General features: G+C 33.6%; 1 protein-coding gene across 7 annotated transcripts in view; it reads right to left on the minus strand.

Annotated features, from left to right (window-relative positions):
* OXR1 (oxidation resistance 1) overlaps nt 1–18,114 on the minus strand; it is a 454,407-nt gene that overhangs the window by 50,126 nt on the left and 386,167 nt on the right. For all 7 annotated transcript variants that reach the window (XM_046004513.1, XM_046004493.1, XM_046004539.1 and 4 more), the window contains 3 exons: nt 10,048–10,130; nt 5,490–5,597; nt 4,443–4,556 (listed from right to left, as the gene is read on the minus strand). In XM_046004513.1, coding sequence (XP_045860469.1) covers nt 4,443–4,556; nt 5,490–5,597; nt 10,048–10,130 — 305 coding nt within the window. The remainder of the gene's footprint in view (nt 1–4,442; nt 4,557–5,489; nt 5,598–10,047; nt 10,131–18,114) is intronic.

Here is an 18,114-nt window from a genome sequence, read left to right on the forward strand (position 1 = left end):
TAATACAAACTAATAACTTTATATTTATCCTCTTCTCTCTGATAATTATTATACCTGAGTTTTATATGATTCATAAATTCATTCAGCACAGATCACTTAAAACAGGGTTTTAGTAACAACATTAATGGATATTTATGACTATTTGTTATATTTAAGTGTTACATGAACCATTTCATTTTATTTTCAAATCATTCATATTGGGTATATATATTATTACCTTAAGTTTAAAGGGCACTATGGTTAGCCATGCTCAGTAACTTGCCCAATGAGTTAAGATGAAGCTGATATGTAAAAGCCACGTTATCAACATTTTAACTAGTGAGCTTCACGGCAATACTTACACCTTACCTGTCAAATATTTTTCTAAAAAACTGATAAATGTGCAAAGAGACTAAAAGCCAATTCCAGAGCCAATGGAAGGCCCTCTGTGAGCTGGTACAAAGCTATCAACAAATTTTGTTTGACTCTTCAGTTACTGCCAGTTGACATCATTACCTACTACGTAACCTAATCATTCGCAAAAACCGTATCAAGAAACACTGTCAAATGCTTTCCTTATATGAAGATAATACCTCGTTGAACAACATGATCGCTTAGGTTCCCTCAAAGTCTCAAATTCTACAACTCAGTATCTATAGCAATCCCGATTTGTCAGTGTAATCCTATTAAAAAGAATACATGAGATTAGCTTAGTAAATGCTCAAAGTATAGCACATAAGAGTACATTTCTTAAAAAAAAAAAAAAAAACAACGCTTAGAGGAATTTTAATTAGATCTCATAACTTACATACATGTACGTTACCACCCAAAATATCAGTCTGTCTATGCAGCTGGTTTTGTTGGTATTTATAGATTCTGATGCTTTTTTAATTTTTATTTTTTTAGATTCTGATTCTTAATGCAGTGATTTTGAAGCTCCTGCGTGCTTTGAGATTTCTCTGCTCAATTCTGTTTTAGCCACTAGGGACAGAAAGGTCCCTAAAAATACGTGAGTATAAATATTTATCTAATGAGCCTCAGTCACTGTGCCAAATGTTCAAATGTGCAAAAGCAAAGCATCACTAGAACAAATGAAGCAAAAAGGTTGACTTATGGTCATCTTTTTTTTTTTTTTAAAGATTTTATTTATTCATTTGACAGACAGAGATCACAAGTAGGCAGAGAGGCAGGCAGAGAGGCAGGCAGAGAGAGAGGAAGGGAGCAGAGAGCCCGATGCGGGGCTTGATCCCAGGACCCTGAGATCATGACCTGAGCTGAAGGCAGAGGCTTTAACCCACTGAGCCACCCAGGTGCCCCATGGTCATCTTTTTTTTTTGTACAAGATGATTAAATATCATACAGTATGATTTTTCCAGCTATAAAGTAGCCAATAAAGAACACGGGCTCTGAACCAGACTACCTGGGTTGGAATCCTAACTCAGCTACTAGCTAACTGAAGGAACTTAGACAGTTTCCTGTCTAAAGAAACTGGTCAGGTACTGGAAGAAACAGATAGCACATCAACATGAATTAATTTAAATAGTTTAAAAATGGAACAATTTACAAAGATATTATGCAGTGTATACAAAAATCCAGGGCAAACAACAGAGGTGTCCTTATTACCCACAGGCCTAAAGGGAAGAAACAAATACCACAGAGACAGAGAGCTCTGTGTCTGATGAGATGAGAGGTCAAAGCATGTAGCCATACTCTGAAGTGACCTTGCAGGGAGGGAGCTAAGAGAATAAATATGCCCCCCTCTTGCTCCTTTCTCTCATCTTCTGTCAGTGGTCTTGAAAGACCAAAACTAAGAGAAGCAAAAGGTCAAGGGAGCCCACTGATGTAGTCTGAAGTCCAAAGGAGGGTGTAGAATGGGTCTAGAGGAGAAAACAAAACAGCCAGGCCAAGTGCTGTATCTCTTAAGTTTGAGGTCAGGAATAAATGTCAATACTTTCAAAGTACTTAGAATTGTACTGACACATGGTAAATTTTAGTCGTTTATTTGCTCTTGCACTGGTTCTACCTTCTTCTATGTTTCTTCATCAATATGTGAAGAAAAAAAAATGGGTAAAAAACTACTTGAAATTCTCAAAAATAGTATTTTTATTTTGAAATAGATTACCCAAAAAAACCCACTGGGATCCTTTATGCTAACAAAGCCAGGAACATAATATTTTAGCCTCCATGGCAAGCTACTACAGAGCTGAACATCAAAGAAACCTATAGGTGCTTATCAGAATTATAAACTCTGACAATTTCGGGAAAAGCATGTAACAGTACTAATAAACATTTTAATTACTGTAATACAAACGAATTATATTTAATAAAACATTAAGATCCTTGCTTCTAAGGGACTTAGAATGGGAGACCTAAACCCAATAATTATATATGGAGATATAAACAGTAGAGATATGTAGAAAGTTATATAGGAGTATTTTATCTTGTGAATCTAGTAATGAATATATTCCTAGGTAAAAAAACAAAATATAGCTAAAGTTTATGAAATTACTGTTCAAAAGAATTATTTTTAACTATTGCCTACAATGAGATGGCAGGTGATGACTATCACCCAGGGAAAGGGAAAACTTCTAGGAGTCAGTGTTTCTCAAGTCCTTTCTGGATTCATGCTAGGAGAAATAATTTATTCATATGACCAATCATATTAGAGGATATTTTCTGGGCATCTCTGACAGCAGCTAAGTCACTACAGATTAAAAGGTCATTCATTAAAAGGTCATTCTTTCCCTCTCTCCCAGTAACATGGCAAAAGTGAGAAAGAGACCATTTTCACAAAGGAGGAGGCCTGGCTTTGTTGCTCCCTTTTAGATTCTCTTCTTTGATCTTACACCTTTCAAGAAAGCTAGTTGGTAATAACATTTGAGTTAAAGATGATGGACAGAAAAGGACCCCACAGTGTTTTAGTCAGGCAGGATGCTACAGTCAAGTTTTCACAATTTCTGCTTTAGGGTTTGAAAAAGAGGGTAAATTAACCTAAGGCTACATTGCTCTCCTTTGTTGTTAAACTGCTTATGAGTACAGCAATTTGTGTCATGGGAGAATGGCATGGCCATGTTCAAAAAGTATTCTTACATCATCTGTCCAGCACTACCTACTCATTAGAACCTGACTTCTGCTCTCAGCAATGGTGAAAATGTAATATATTCCTTTTATGAGACTGCATTCTAAAGTACAGTGCTGATGTATTGATACAAATAACATATCCAACAAATAAATATTTGAAAATGACCCTACTTATCTCACTCTCTCACACACAAACACACCCAAACATACTAAAAGCCCCTGGACAAGGAGAAAAAGAGTTAACAGTACTTCATGTACTTTACTCCATGAAAGAAGTGAAACTAGTTTAACAGTATAGCTTAGAAACTAGTAATGTCTAATAATTTGTAGGCAAATTAATATTAATGACTTGTGTTTTGTTACCCATAGGTCACTTGGTATTTTAAACTTTGAGTGCAAATTGGGGCAGAGAAAAAAAGATGCCTCCTAAAGTAGGCAAGACAACACAGAAGACTCTCCCACAGGAATCTAGTCATTTAATAGAGGAATAGACTTTTATATGTAAACATATAATCATTGGGTCATAAAAAAGGAAAAATTATGATTAGTATTAATTTACATAAAAAGGTAATAAATAAAATTTCTTTCAGAGAGATTTTAATTGAAATTATTAAATACAGTTTGGGTCTTTAAAATTCATTTATAAATCATAACATATAAAACATTCCTTAAAAATGCTAGGTAAATTAATCCACTATTAATTATTCAAAATACTTGAAAGAATGATTAAGATGATAGGATTTTTTTTTTTAAAGGCAGTGTATCAGGGGCATCCGGGTGGCTCAGTCAGTTAAGTGACTGCCTTCAGTTCAGGTCAAGATCCGGGTCCTGGGATAGAGTACTGCATCGCATCAGACTCTGCTCAGCATCTCCCTACAGTCAGCTTATCCCTCTGCCCCTTACCCCTGCTTGTGCACTCTCTTTCTCTCTCTTTCAAATAAATAAAATCTTTAAAGAAAAAAAAAAGAAAAATAAACTCAAGAGTTCTAACTGCTGCAGAAACAGAGAAAACTGAAAGAAAAATCCAACAGGACATGGACTTCCTATCGTGTTACCATCATGCTTATTAATAAGTAAAACTCCTTCTTTACTTAAATTATTATATAGTATTTATAAGAGAATGCTGATGAATAACTGGACCACTACCAATAACAAAAAAATTAATTAAATTAATATAATTCATTTTATTATTAAATTAATTTAAGCTGTCTGGTTTAATAAGAATGTTCCCTTTAAAAACAGAAATTTATAAATTTATGTAGCAAAATAAAAAGGGAAAATTTTGTCTTAACCACAGTCAAAGCAGGATAAAAAATCATGATGATATGCACATATATAGTGAGATTTCTTCATAGCTATCTTTGAAAAATAGGGACACTTACAGTGGCCTTATCAAATTCAGCCTCAGAAGATGTTGGCGACAGAGGACTTATAGGGCTTAGAGATGGAGAGCTCTCAACACTGGAGACATATTCAGGATCAGGAACATATAAAACCTTCAAGAAAGTATTCACATACAAATTCAGTCAAACTGAAATATCAGTAACTGAATGGTATTCTAGAAGCAAGTAGCATTAACAACGATCTTCACCAATAAACAGAAAAAATAAAAATCTTCAAGTCAAAAGAGTATTTTTTACCCTAAAATTTACCCTAAAAACAGTAAAAAAAAGATTTAAATTCTATTTAGACAAGTTTGATAATAAATACTGTCAAAGATAGGGTGGCGAAACAATAATTCTCATGTACTCTGGGTGTTCGTCTTAGATGACAATCTGGTAATGGCTGGCAAAATTTAAGATGCACATATAATTTAACTCAGCAATTTTACTTCTAGGATTTTATAGAAATGTCTGCATATAAAAAAGAGAGAAAGATGTAGAAGAGTGTTCCCAACAGCAATATCTATAATAACAAAGGAGCTGAAACAGTCTAAAGCTCACTGTGCTTTGTTAATATATCAATACAGTCAATACTACCTACACATGAAAAAGTTTGAGGTCAAGCCATACTTAAATAAAACATTTTCTAATAATCAAAGTTAGATTTTAAAAAAAGGGAAAGGCTAGAATATTTCTGAAAGAGGATACAAACTGTAAATGTGCTTGCTTCTGGAAAAGGAAACTGTAAGTCTGAGATGGGATAATTTTAAATTTTTTATCATGTACATGTATTGCTTTGAAATTGTAATAAGCTCTTTAAAATTACGTTTGAAAAGATAATTCACAATTATCAATCTTAGTAATTTTCAATTACTAAGAAAAATTAACATAGATATGTGACCACTTTCTCTTCTAGAGACAATATGATTTGTTCAAAGCATGCATAAAATTATTCCTAAATTTTCTATATTATTAACTATACTGCAGAGGATACTTTCTGTATTGCTACTGAATGCTTCTAAATACCAATGAATTAAAAAAAGATACCTGTCCAGTAACAACTGCTCGGGAGAATAACTTATTTAACTGAACAAGTTCGTTGGGCGTTGTATCAAATTTCAGGGCTATACTATTCAAAGAATCCCTTGATTCAACCTGTTTGAAAGAAAAAATAAATTTGAATCTGTTAAAACAGAAAAACTAAATCATGAGGTTTAATATTATTAAGATGTCTGTGGACCAATCTCACATTTCATTAACAAGTGGTATTTTCCATCTTTCCATCTTTAATTAACTTAAGAAATTTTGTGCTTTGTTAGCAAATGGCCTCAACCTATTATTATACAGCGTATATGCTTTATCATAATATATCACAATTATATGTGGGCCTCAACTTCAAGTAATTTCCAAATACAAAATATAACTTACAAAACACAAATGACTTTTATTTTCAAAGGCTCTAAAATATATTATTCCTTTGAATTGTTTCTAAAACATATGGAACCTAGAAACATACAAATTCTATCTTAGCAAAGTATGCCTGTATCAAACTGAAGATGCTATTTCTAATGATCTTTATATACATATCCTTTCATTTAATTATATAAATTAGAAAACATATTTGAACCAAAGCAATCTGCTTCCAAATCATTAATATCCTTTAATGACCGTATTTATAGAAATCTTAAGTCATGGGATTTTGCCAATTTCCCTGAAAGAAAAAGTCACTAGATAGTCAATATAGTGGAGTCCTCTATACATAAGGCATTATGACAGCTCTGTAGGATAAAATCAAGTGCATCTAAGTGGTTTTAGTGCGCAAGGGATTAACAATCTAGTTGGAAAATAAGAAAGACCAAAAAGGGTATATGAGATGAAGAGCAACTTAAATGAAACAACAAATGTAACAGAAGTTCTGAGTATGGACAGTGTACTGTATTTGCTCCAAATTGTCCAGGAAAGATTGTATTAAAAATATTTAAAAGTTGGATTTTGAAGAAGGAATAGGAATTTGAGAAGAGAGAAGGGAAAGAACATTCAAAGTGAAGAACACAGGACTGACATGTTAGGAGACAGAAAAAGTACAACACACTTTTTGTGTGATACTATTTCTTCCTCCCAATTCACCCAGAGTACACTTAATGAGTTTAGGACTTTAGGAAGGTGAGTAACTAGTGTTAATTCTGAAAAAGGATGAGATCAGAAAGGCATTTAGAATTAGGCTGGAGAAGACTTTCAAAGTCAAGAAAAATAGATATGCATGTAATGTAAAAAAAATATAAATATGTAGTTTTCCTTCAAGGGTTATATAAAACTAAAAGTGTGATGAATACATGGGATAATAATTGAATAGTTTTGTTTCCTTCCTTTTATGCAAACTTTCTCATCTATGTAATGAGAGGATCTATCACTTACCCTACTGAGATAATATATGTAGGAGCTCTCTATAAACAAATTTTACTTTGCAGTAGCATCTCTAAGTTTACAAAATACTTTCATATCATCTCACATTTTATCCTCACAATGATCATATTAAATGGAATGAGGAAAGTAATAAAAGACACCAACAGTTATAAAGCAAAGAAGATATATAGCTTGAGTGACAACAGGTCTAGGATTAAAGGGACAAGAGAATAGATGCAGAAAAACCAACTTAACACTACTGCCGTAAATGAGGTTAAAAGTAACAGAAATATAGACAGAGATGAAGGTATATAAGGTTTCCAAGTAAGACTCAAGAAAGTATTCATGGAATGAATGAGGTTGTGATGATGGTAGTAGTAGTAGCAGCAGGTCAGGGGAGCAAATGGTAATAAGCAACTGATGCTGAATCTGGATGAATAACAGACTGAAGGGAAACAAAAATAAGAAAATCAAGCATTGGACAAGGATGGAGAAATTGGTAAGAGGTTTGCTACAATTTGGTAAGTATCAAATGAAAGTAGGAAATACAAGCATCTAAGAAGGTAAGAATAGAAAAAAACTGTAGGCTCACTTCACATGGTTTATATAGTAAAGTTCTTAAGATCTGTAAGTAATAGATTGTAAATGGAAAAGTGAAAAGAAAAAGGGACCACTTATATTGGAATCAAGAAGAGTAGAACAGCCAGTAAAAGAGACGGAAGATAAAGGAAAACTGACAGCAAGAATACCAGGGCAATGAAACATAGTCCAATTAGTTTCAAGAACAAATAGAGGAAAAACAGGAGACATACTCTAAGAAATGATGGGTGATAATGTTCCAGAACTATGAATGACATACTCCTCAGACTGAAGAAACACAGTAAGTAAAAATGTCTGAATCAGGACTTATTACAGTGGCACTGCAGAACTATATAAAGAAAAAAGGGCAAACTCCAAAAACAAACTTAAAAAGAGAAGACTGCCTAGAAATGAATAAAACTAAAAAGGCAACAGAGGGACGTAAGACAATGGATTAAAACAGCTGTCAGAAAACTGTCAACCTGATAATTTATATAGACAGGTCAACTAACAGGAATGAGGGTGCAGTGAAGACTTTCAGACATCGCTTGATTATCCATTCCCAGATCCTCACTGAAAACAACCGTTAAGAAGAGGAAAAACCAGAAACCAGAAAGAAGGAACAATGAGCAAAAAGCAACAAAGGAAAGGGCTCTAGATTTGATAATTAGAAAATCATTAGTGCCCTTGGAAAAGGCTCTTTCATTAGAAAGGTATACAAATATTAAATTAATTAGGAAGAAAATGACAATGTATAGCATTTTCAAGATCTATCTTTGATTCCTACTGAAAGTGATTTCACAATTAAAAACATAATGTATGTATTTATATACATACATATATATGTATACATATATTATTTTAATTTTAAAGCTATGTAAATACAATGATTGATTTATACTATATTTAGGTGGTATAAAATATATTTAAGCTAGATTGTAAATATTTCAGAACATATTCTGAGAGCACATTATGATATTAAAAGTTTTATTTTAAGAGAAATAATGGGGAAATAGATTTTTTCCTAAATATAAAAATCATGCTATATAAATATTTTATATAAAGATGTTATATGAAAGTTTTATAAAACTGTCATAAGAATAGAATATAAGATAATATTTTATTCAGATTTTAGAAATAGAAATACACTTCTTACTTTCATCTAGGATTTGGCATAAGGAATAGACTAAAAAACAGGGAGTAAAAGTCTAAACAAAGACCTGCAAGAGGATGGATGTTTTATAACTTTTCTGGGTAATACTTGATTATTCCTGAAAGGTCACTTGTAATGTTAAGGAAAAATGTAATTTCAAGTTTCAACTATTCCCCCCATAAAATAATGGTTCTTACTTTAAATTTAATTCTGTTACAGAGAACACAAGTTTTATTGAATTATAAGAAAAGAATGGTAAACTCCTAAATTCAAAATGAACTACACTTTTACAATACTTCACAATCACATTATTACATGTGTAGATAACATCTTATGCCTCATGCCTATAATCTTATGCTTGTATAAACACTAATGAATACTTTAAGTTACGTGACCTATTATTTTACTGTTTGAACTTATTTTCTCAATTTCTCAATCATGCAGAGAAGGTATAAGCACACTCAATTGAAGCCTATAATAAATAAATAAATACATACATAAATAAGATTCTTTCAATGGTAAAATTAATTCTACCCTAAATATCTGATTCCCAACCTTTTAAAAAAATACTTAGAATCTCAAAATTATCACCATACAATATATAGAAATAAAGTGTAAACCAAATTTTTGATATTTTTTTCAAAGGATACATTTAAAAGGATACATTCCATGTATCAAAGGATACATGGAAAATAATCAAAATCAAACCAAGACTGGAAGATTTTATGACACAAATGCAGAGATTGTTTAAAACTGCTATTTGCTTCTTAATACGGTTATAACATTAGAAAACACAAAACAACATAAAACTAAGGTCAGTTAAATAACTGTTTATAACTTCATTAACATTATGTAAATAAACAATATTTACATATAATCAGATAAGCATTACACCACAGACTAAAGTGGATTTCTCACTTCAGTTTTCCATAGTAATCAGAAATGTAAAAAGTTGACTGCCAGAGAGATGTGAACATCATTTGGAAAACAGAAAGAAGTTCCATTTCAAAGCTAAACAAACTTAGCCATAAATCAATGCAAATAATCATGATGTGAGAGGTTATTCTGGAAGATAAATGTCAATTTATCTTCTCAGTATTCTATCTGCCATTTGCATTATACTTAGCACTGCTGGGAATATAATGAAGATCACATTTATAAGAGAGTAAATATTTTCCTAAAATCCTAATCTAATAAAAATTATTACAACACAAGAATTTTGACTCCCTGTAATTACCATCTGCAACAAATTAAACTTGCTGGGTAACTGTCTTTGTATCACACTTAACAAAATTTCTCTTTAAGGAAAAATAAAACCTAAAATACAATTAAGAACTCAAGTATTATTAATAAAACAGTTACTGAAAGGCAAGTATTTTTGAAATAAGGCAATTAACAATCTTTGTCTTATTTATTATAGTAGAAACAAAGAATGTCTTACATACTACTCTTGCAAAGACAGTAACTTACTGTATACTCAACAGTTCCTTTAGGTTTCTGAAAGGACATTCGTCTCCCATCTTTCTTGTCTAAGGTCTTCTTTTGGCCAGTGTCTGAAAGAAAATGAGTTAAAACTATTAAATTTGTTTTCCTTCCAGAGCAATGTCAAGGACTGTTAATTAGAGCTCACTGGGCAATTATCTAGTAGACTTATTACTCCTACAGCTTGCTTCCTGGGATTCTCTGCTCTAAAATGCAACCAACTGCTGAAAAAGAAAATGTACCTTCTTGCTTGCTTGCTTGCTTTAAGAACTGACCAGTACGAGACACTATAATAACTGCAAGTCAATTCAAAACATGAGCAACCATCGTTAAAGTATTATTAAGTTTTATTAAAAACTGAATTGTGGATCATTTCTTTCAACCTATTTAACTTGATTACAATTAACTATATATTTGAAGATATTATTATTATTATTATTATTATTATTATAAACCAAACCAAGTCTGTAAAATGTAACATTAGTCCTCACAGGAAAAAAAATAACTCCACTTCTACAATCATAGTTAAAGATGAAGTCTTCTCTATGGAATTATTTCAAATTATTAAATTCCTTATTTATATACCATAAAGTAAATTAAGATATGCTTTTGTATATAAACAAACTTTAGTGCATTTCATTTCAGATAAAGTACTAAATATTTTTTACTTGCTTATCAAGGCATTTCACTTGAACATGTCATTATCACCAAGATTATGGTACCTGTTTCACTTTAAATTTTGCATTGAAAAAATCTCATCTATACTTCATGCAACAACCATTACACTGAACTGATAAATACCATTCCTATCTAAATAATATAAAATGATTAAAATCAATCTCTAAAAAACAAAAACCAAAACTGAATAAGATAGTTGGGTAAACAGTTCTAACAAAGCATTAATAATAGAACTAATAAGTCTGAATATCAAAAAAGTCAGTTTCATAGTGCTTAAAAAAGCTCTCCTAAAACCTTCCTGATCACCTAAGGTAACCCAAGTCTCTGTTATTGATCACATAGTATTTGCACATCTCCTTCTATATCATCTGACTCAGTTTTAAGTCTCTATCTCTTTTTAATCCCTTCCGCTAAATGGTAACCTACAAAATACTGTGCTTGCTTTGTTCCACAATGCCTCCTCAGTGCCTAACAGCCTGCCATGGCAAGCATCCAGTTTGAATGAACTAATGTTCTGAAGCAACAACTTAAATTGTACCTAGAACTATCACAATTTTCATAAAACATCATTCATTTTCCGTAAAGAAAACCAGACAAAGAATTATGGCTCAACCATTATGTCCCTGGGGGCAACTGCCATTATGCCCCATTCCCCACTTTTATTTCCTAAATATTTACAGAATTCTTAAAAACTGAGAATGGAAAAAATGTAAAAACTCAGAAAAATAGGCAAAACATATAATCAGACAATTCAAAGAGAATATAAAAATGGCCCTTAAACATATAAAAATATTTTCAATCCAACTGGTAACTAGAGAAATGCAAATGTAACTACACTGAGATACCATTCCTCACCTATCAGACTGGTAAAAATTCAAAAGCCTGACTACATATTGTTTGGCTATAGAAAAAACAGCATTCTTCTATATTTATGGTACGAATGCAAAATGACATAACGCTTATGGAAATGAGTATTATTTTTGCTTATTGTAATCTTTTTCCTACAATGAATAGCATATATTTTAATTTGATTTTATGATAAAACATTAAATTATTTTAAATCTAAAACAATTTTAAAAGTTTTAAATAGTAATTTCTGTTCTTTCATAAACAGCAGGGGAGCTAAAAACACTATCCTCATTTTGCTATTTAAACTTAAGCAATGCAAACTATAATTACAGATTACTTTTAACTAATAATATATATCCATCCTTAACTGATTTTAGGAATAACCATTAGTGTACATTTACTTTGCCTAACTGAAGTTTTTCAATTTGTGCTTTATAATATCCCAGGAGTTCATTAAATATTTAATCACAATGAAGCTTGCAATTGCTCTCATTTTCGAGAGTTCAGAGCATGAAAACCAATGTACCAGATTTCTATAGTTTAAACTTTAAAATAAATTCAAAGTATCCACCTTAATAATTTATAATTATATATTACTTTAATGTTTATTACAAAAACAACTGTAAAGGTTAATAGCCAATATTAAAAGACTTATTCATAAATATAACTACTAGAGCACAATGAAACAAACTGATCATTCTATCAGTATGAAAACAGAATCACATAATCACATTATTTGAGACTTTCCGAAAATAATTTCAGTTGCCACCAAGCCCAGTCTCTTATTGGGTTATCGCAATACCTTTTTTTAAAAAGATATTATTTATTTATTTGACAGATAGAGATCACAAGTAGGCAGAGAGGCAGGCAGAGAGGAGGAAGCAGGCCCCCTCGATCCCAGGACCCTGGGACCATGACCTGAACCAAAGGCAGAGGCTTTAACCCACTGAGCCACCCATGCGCCCCCGTAATACCTTTTTTTTTTTTTTTTTAAAGTATTTGACAGAGAGAGAGATCACAAGTAGACAGAGAGGCAGGTAGAGAGAGAGGGAGGGAAGCAGGCTCGCTGCTGAGCAGAGAGCCCGATGCGGGACTCGATCCCAGGACCCTGAGATCACGACCCGAGCCGAAGGCAGCGGCTTAACCCACTGAGCCACCCAGGTGCCCCGTAATACCTTTTTTTAAAGACAGTTACCAGCATAAAAGAATCTAGACAGAGTATGGAGAGGTCTTTTTCTTCTTCCCCACAAAAGTTATTACAGTTTAGGGACACCTGGGTGGCTCAGTTGGTTAAGCAGCTGCCTTCGGCTCAGGTCATGATCCTAGCATCCTGGGATCGAGTCCCGTATCGGGCTCCTTGCTCGACAGGGAGCCTGCTTCTCCCTCTGCCTCGGCCTGCCTCTCTGCCTATTTGTGATCTTTCTCTGTCTGTCTCTCTCTCTCTGACAAATAAATAAATAAAAATCTTTAAAAAAAAAAGTTATTACAGTTTAGAAATACATACATATTTGTGATTTAACAATCAAAATAATAAACATTTATCAAGTGCTCAGTATATGCCAGCCATTGTTCTAAGTACTTTACCTTTATTACTTTATCTGATTCTTCAACCCTATAAAGTAGCTATCATTATTGTCCTCATTTGACAACTTAAACTGAAGCACATTGTTGGTTATTGCAATTGGGAAAATGTTACTGGCATCTAGTGGGTACAGGCCATGCATGCTGTTAAACATTGTGTGTTAAACACAATGTACAAACTTCAATGTACACCACATTCCCCTCACAACAAAGAACTCTCTGTCCCAGAATGTCAGTACTGTTAAGGTTGAGAAGCCTTTCTATGTACCCAGCACCTTATATTATTATGTGTGGGTTACAATAGGTGTTCCATAAATTTCTAATAGGAAAACGAATATATAAAAACTTCCCCAAGGGGTGCCTGGGTGGCTCAGTTTGTTAAGCCACTGCCTTCGGCTGAGGTCGTGATCACAGAGTTCCAGGATCGAGTCCCCCATCAGGCTCCCAGCTCTGCGGGGAGTCTCCTTCTCCCTCTGACCTTCTCCCCTCTCCTGCTCTCTCTCAAATAAATACATAAGATCTTAAAAAACAAAAAACAAAAAACTTTCCCCAAGATACAATTATCTTGATACACTGAAAAGAGCAAGGGAGGGGCGCCTGGGTGGCTCAGTGGGTTAAGCCTCTGCCTTCGGCTCAGGTCATGATCTCAGGGTCCTGGGATTGAGCCCTGCATCCTCCTCTCTCTGCCTACTTGTGATCTCTGTCAAATAAATAAATAAAATCTTAAAAAAAAAAAAAAAAGAGCAAGGGACTTGGATTACTCTATCATTGCCAGATGCAGACACTTAACATGTAATCTAGAATACTAAACTCCCATTTTAAGATGAATCCTACAAACTTATATATTCTGTGTTTTCATAATTTGGTCCAAGATATTTTATAACTTCTACTCTAATTTCTTCTTTTGCTATTTAGAGAATATTACTTAATTTGCCAACGTGATTTCTAGAGTAATTGCACCATGGTGAAAGAAAATACAGAAGTTCAAAGCTTTGAGATTTGTTGAAATTTGCTTTATAATCATATGTAAATTAGTAAATACTCCATATGTACTTGAAAAGAATGTGTATTCTGTACTGTAGGGTAGTGTTATATGTGTGTATCATACATACATTTAATCTATCTCTGTATCAAAAAGGTTAAGTTTGACAACTGTGTTTTCAAATTTTCTATATTCATATTGATCTTGCTTTTGTATGCTTATTCTGTAAATTACTAATACAGGTTGTTAAAATCTCCCACTAGAATTGTGGGCTCTATATGGTCCCTTATAAATTCTTCTCCTTTGTTTTCTGTATTGTGAGACCATGACACTAGGTTCAAATAAATTAGGAATTGTTTTGTCTTCCTGGTAAATTGAACCTTTCCTCAGAATACTTTTTGCCTTAAAGTTTGCCTCGTCTGATATTATACCAGTTATTCTCCCATCAGTGTTTACTTTTTCTTTAGATTTTCAACCCTTCTTATCCTTACATTTTAGTATTTTTTTAAGAGTTTAAGTAATCTTTAGGCCCAACATGGGACTCGAACTCACAACACTGAGATCAATCGTTGTATTCTCTACCAAGCCCTATCCTTACACTTTACATATATCTCTAAAGTAGGACCTTATTGTCTATTTGTTCTGTTTTCTATTTGTCTGCCAGTTCTGTTACTCTCCTTTCTTTCTTTCTTTCTTTTAGATTACTACTTATTTTGTTTTCCTCTCATTAATTTAAAGTTATGCATTCTGTAATAATTCTGTTAGTGATCAACCCAGAGGTTACAGCCTGAAATACTGACTTATCACAGTCTAACATTAAAGAGTACTTCTAGCCTCTTCCTGGACAATGTAAGGGCACTATAATCGGTATGTCCCTGCCAAGACTTAAATGCAATTATTGTTAGGTATTTTAATTATATACATGTATATTAAAAAATACTATAAATCATTACTTTTCTACACTGTCAACATTCACTTAGTTTTACCCCCATATTTACCATTTTTATTGCAACTCTGAGTACTTTTACAGAGGACAGAATTCTAGATTGGCAGATTATTTCCCCCTGCTGTTTAATTTCTACTGTTTTTGTTGGGAAATCAACTGTCAATTCTACTGTGACATCATTAACTGTTCTGATTGCTCTTAGGATTTCTTTTTTAAGATTTTTTTTTTTTAATTTGATAGATATAGAGAGCACAAGAAGGCAGAATGGCAGGCAGAAGGAGAGGGAGAAGCAGGCTCTCTACTGAGCAAGGAGCCCAATGGGGGGCTTGATCCCAGGACTCTGGGATCATGACCTAAGCGAAAGGCAGTCACCCAACAGATTGAGCCACCCACTGAGCCATCTTTTAAGATTTTTCAGCTTTGGTGGGATTAGTATTGATTCCAGTAGAGGTTTGCAGGGATGCTTACATCTATGAATTAAAGTATTTCATCAGTTTGGAAGTTTTCAACCTCTTATTAAATAATGCTTCTGCCCCATTCTCTCTCCTCTCCTTTAGGGACCCAAATGTACATACATTAGAACTTCCCATTGCATTTTTATTAAGCTTAACCTTCTCCCAAATTTTCTATTCTTTTGTCCCTCTCCCTTTATTTTTTTTCCCCTTTATTTTTTTTAAAGATTTTATTTATTTATTTGACATGGAAAAAGAGATGGCAAGTAGGCAGAGAGGCAGGCAAAAGGAGAGGGGAAAGCAGGCTCCCTGCTGAGCAGAGCCTGATGCGGGGCTCTATCCCAGGACCCTGAGATCATGACCTGAGCCCAAGGAAGAGGCTTAACCCACTGAGCCACCCAAGCGACCCCTCTCTTGTTTATTTTGAATATTTTCTTCTGACCTATCTTTCAATTCACTAATTCTCTCCTATGGTGTTGGCTAATTTGCTGTTAAATTCATCCACAAAGGTTCTAACTTGGATTATATTTTTCAGTTCCAGAATATCCATTTTTCTTTTTTATAATTTGTTTCTTTCTACAAAATTCTCAACATGGCTATTTTAAATCACAACTACAATATCCAGATTCACTGTTGTTTCTGAGGTCTCGTTGTGTGCCTAATTATATTTTGTGTGCTGCAAACTGTATTTGCAAAACTGTCTACTGACAGAATTTAACACACAAAATGCTGTATTTCTCCAGAAAATATTGTTTCCTTCTGTCAAACAGCTGAGGGCACTAGCAATACCAGTTCTTGTTAATGAAGATACAGGAATGATAATCTGAAACTAAACCAATATCTTATGAGAACCTACTTCAGTTTCTCTATACCCTCAGATACAATGTTTTAGGGTCCTAAGTGAGAGTTCACCACCTCGCTTGTAATGGGTCTTATATTCTATCTCTTATCCTTGATACCTGTATGTTGTTAAAAGCACCTTTTAATCTCTCAGTTGCTATTTCTGGAATCAACACATTACCCAGGGAAAAAGCAATCCCAAATTAGAACTGCTCTTCCTTGGCCTCTGTCCTCACTTAGATCTTAGTCTAGTTATATCACTTTCCTTTCTGATACCTTCAGTAAAATTTATTTTGCTTTGGCCCAGCTCTTCAGATTGTTCTCGGCAGGAGAGTCTGAATTACCCAGCTTGCTATTACCTGGCTCAGAAGTCCCAAAAGATTTTTAAGCAGCGATTTGAAAAAGCAGTATCAGAACTTTAAATTAAAGTCATTTTGGTAGTAGAATGGAAAAGGCAAACTGGAGGAAGAAAACAAGCCTATAAACCAACAATGAAAATAGCATGGGATCCAGTTTTAAAATACTAGAAGTCCACTACTATAACTGAATATTCTAATTTGGGTAGTAGCTACTGATAAAAAATGTGATAATTTAAAAAATATTGAGGTGGGAGTCAATATTTTCACACACAATAATAAAGAGTAAAACTTCAAAAGCATCTTCTAAACTACAAGAGATATTCTGATTACAGCTTTTCTAATTAACTGATTCCCTCTATAGTGAGATAGGACAGGAAAAAAAAATGCCTGTATTTTCAAAGTTTCAGTTCTGATGACTCTTTATCCACAATCAAAACAAAAATAAATTTTAAAAATCCCTTGAGTTCTCTTCAACTTTGTACACGTGATCTTCTAGATATCACACTATCTTTCTGCTGCTTTTCACAGGCGAATGCTTGGAAATGAGTCTACTTTCCACTGTCTTTACTCCATCACCACCTACTGATTCCACAATGCACTAAATTGGCTTCTCTCCTAGGTTCACTAAACCTGCCTTGGTAAAGGAGAGCAAACTAAGTGGCAAATACGATGGGCCTGTTCAATTTTATTTTATCTGATCTTTGTGAATCAGTCAACTAATTCCTTCTCAGTGCTCATCTGCCCCTTTATTTGGTAATATCTCATACTGTTCTTGGTGTCCTACCCATTAGTTGTTTTCCTATAGTGCCCCTTTCTCTATCCAAAGATTTTTTCAGTGGTCCTCTTCTAAGTAAAAAGCTCCATTACATAAAGTGCTATCTGGAGAGAGCCTTGCTACTTAGTTGTTTGTCAGGGACCAACAGCATTAGCATCACCTGGGAGCTTCCAGTGAATGCAGCTTCTAGTGAATGCAGAATCTCGGGCTTCACTTCAGAACTACTGATTCACAACTGATATGCATGTGCAACAAATTTGAGAAGCACTGTTAATAGAACTTTTGAAAGGATCGAACTTGTAGACTGAATAACTGACAGAAGAAATGGGCTTCCCTACTGGTGACAGTAAGACTAACAATTTTCAAACCTCTGTCAAACTAATCTAATTGTTTTCTAAAATAGTCATTGTGGCAGACTATACATTGTTACCGAGTATCCTGTATTCCTTCCTGGGGAGGAATATAAAATACACTGCATGGTACTGAAGTCTGATGCGGCCATGTGACATGCTTTGCTCAATGAAACATGAACAGAAGTGATGAGTATTCCAGGTAAACTTTAAGACCCACATTATAATTCTTAACTCTCATTT

Source organism: Meles meles, chromosome 1 (genome assembly GCF_922984935.1).
Source record: "Meles meles chromosome 1, mMelMel3.1 paternal haplotype, whole genome shotgun sequence".
Lineage (NCBI taxonomy): Eukaryota > Metazoa > Chordata > Mammalia > Carnivora > Mustelidae > Meles > Meles meles.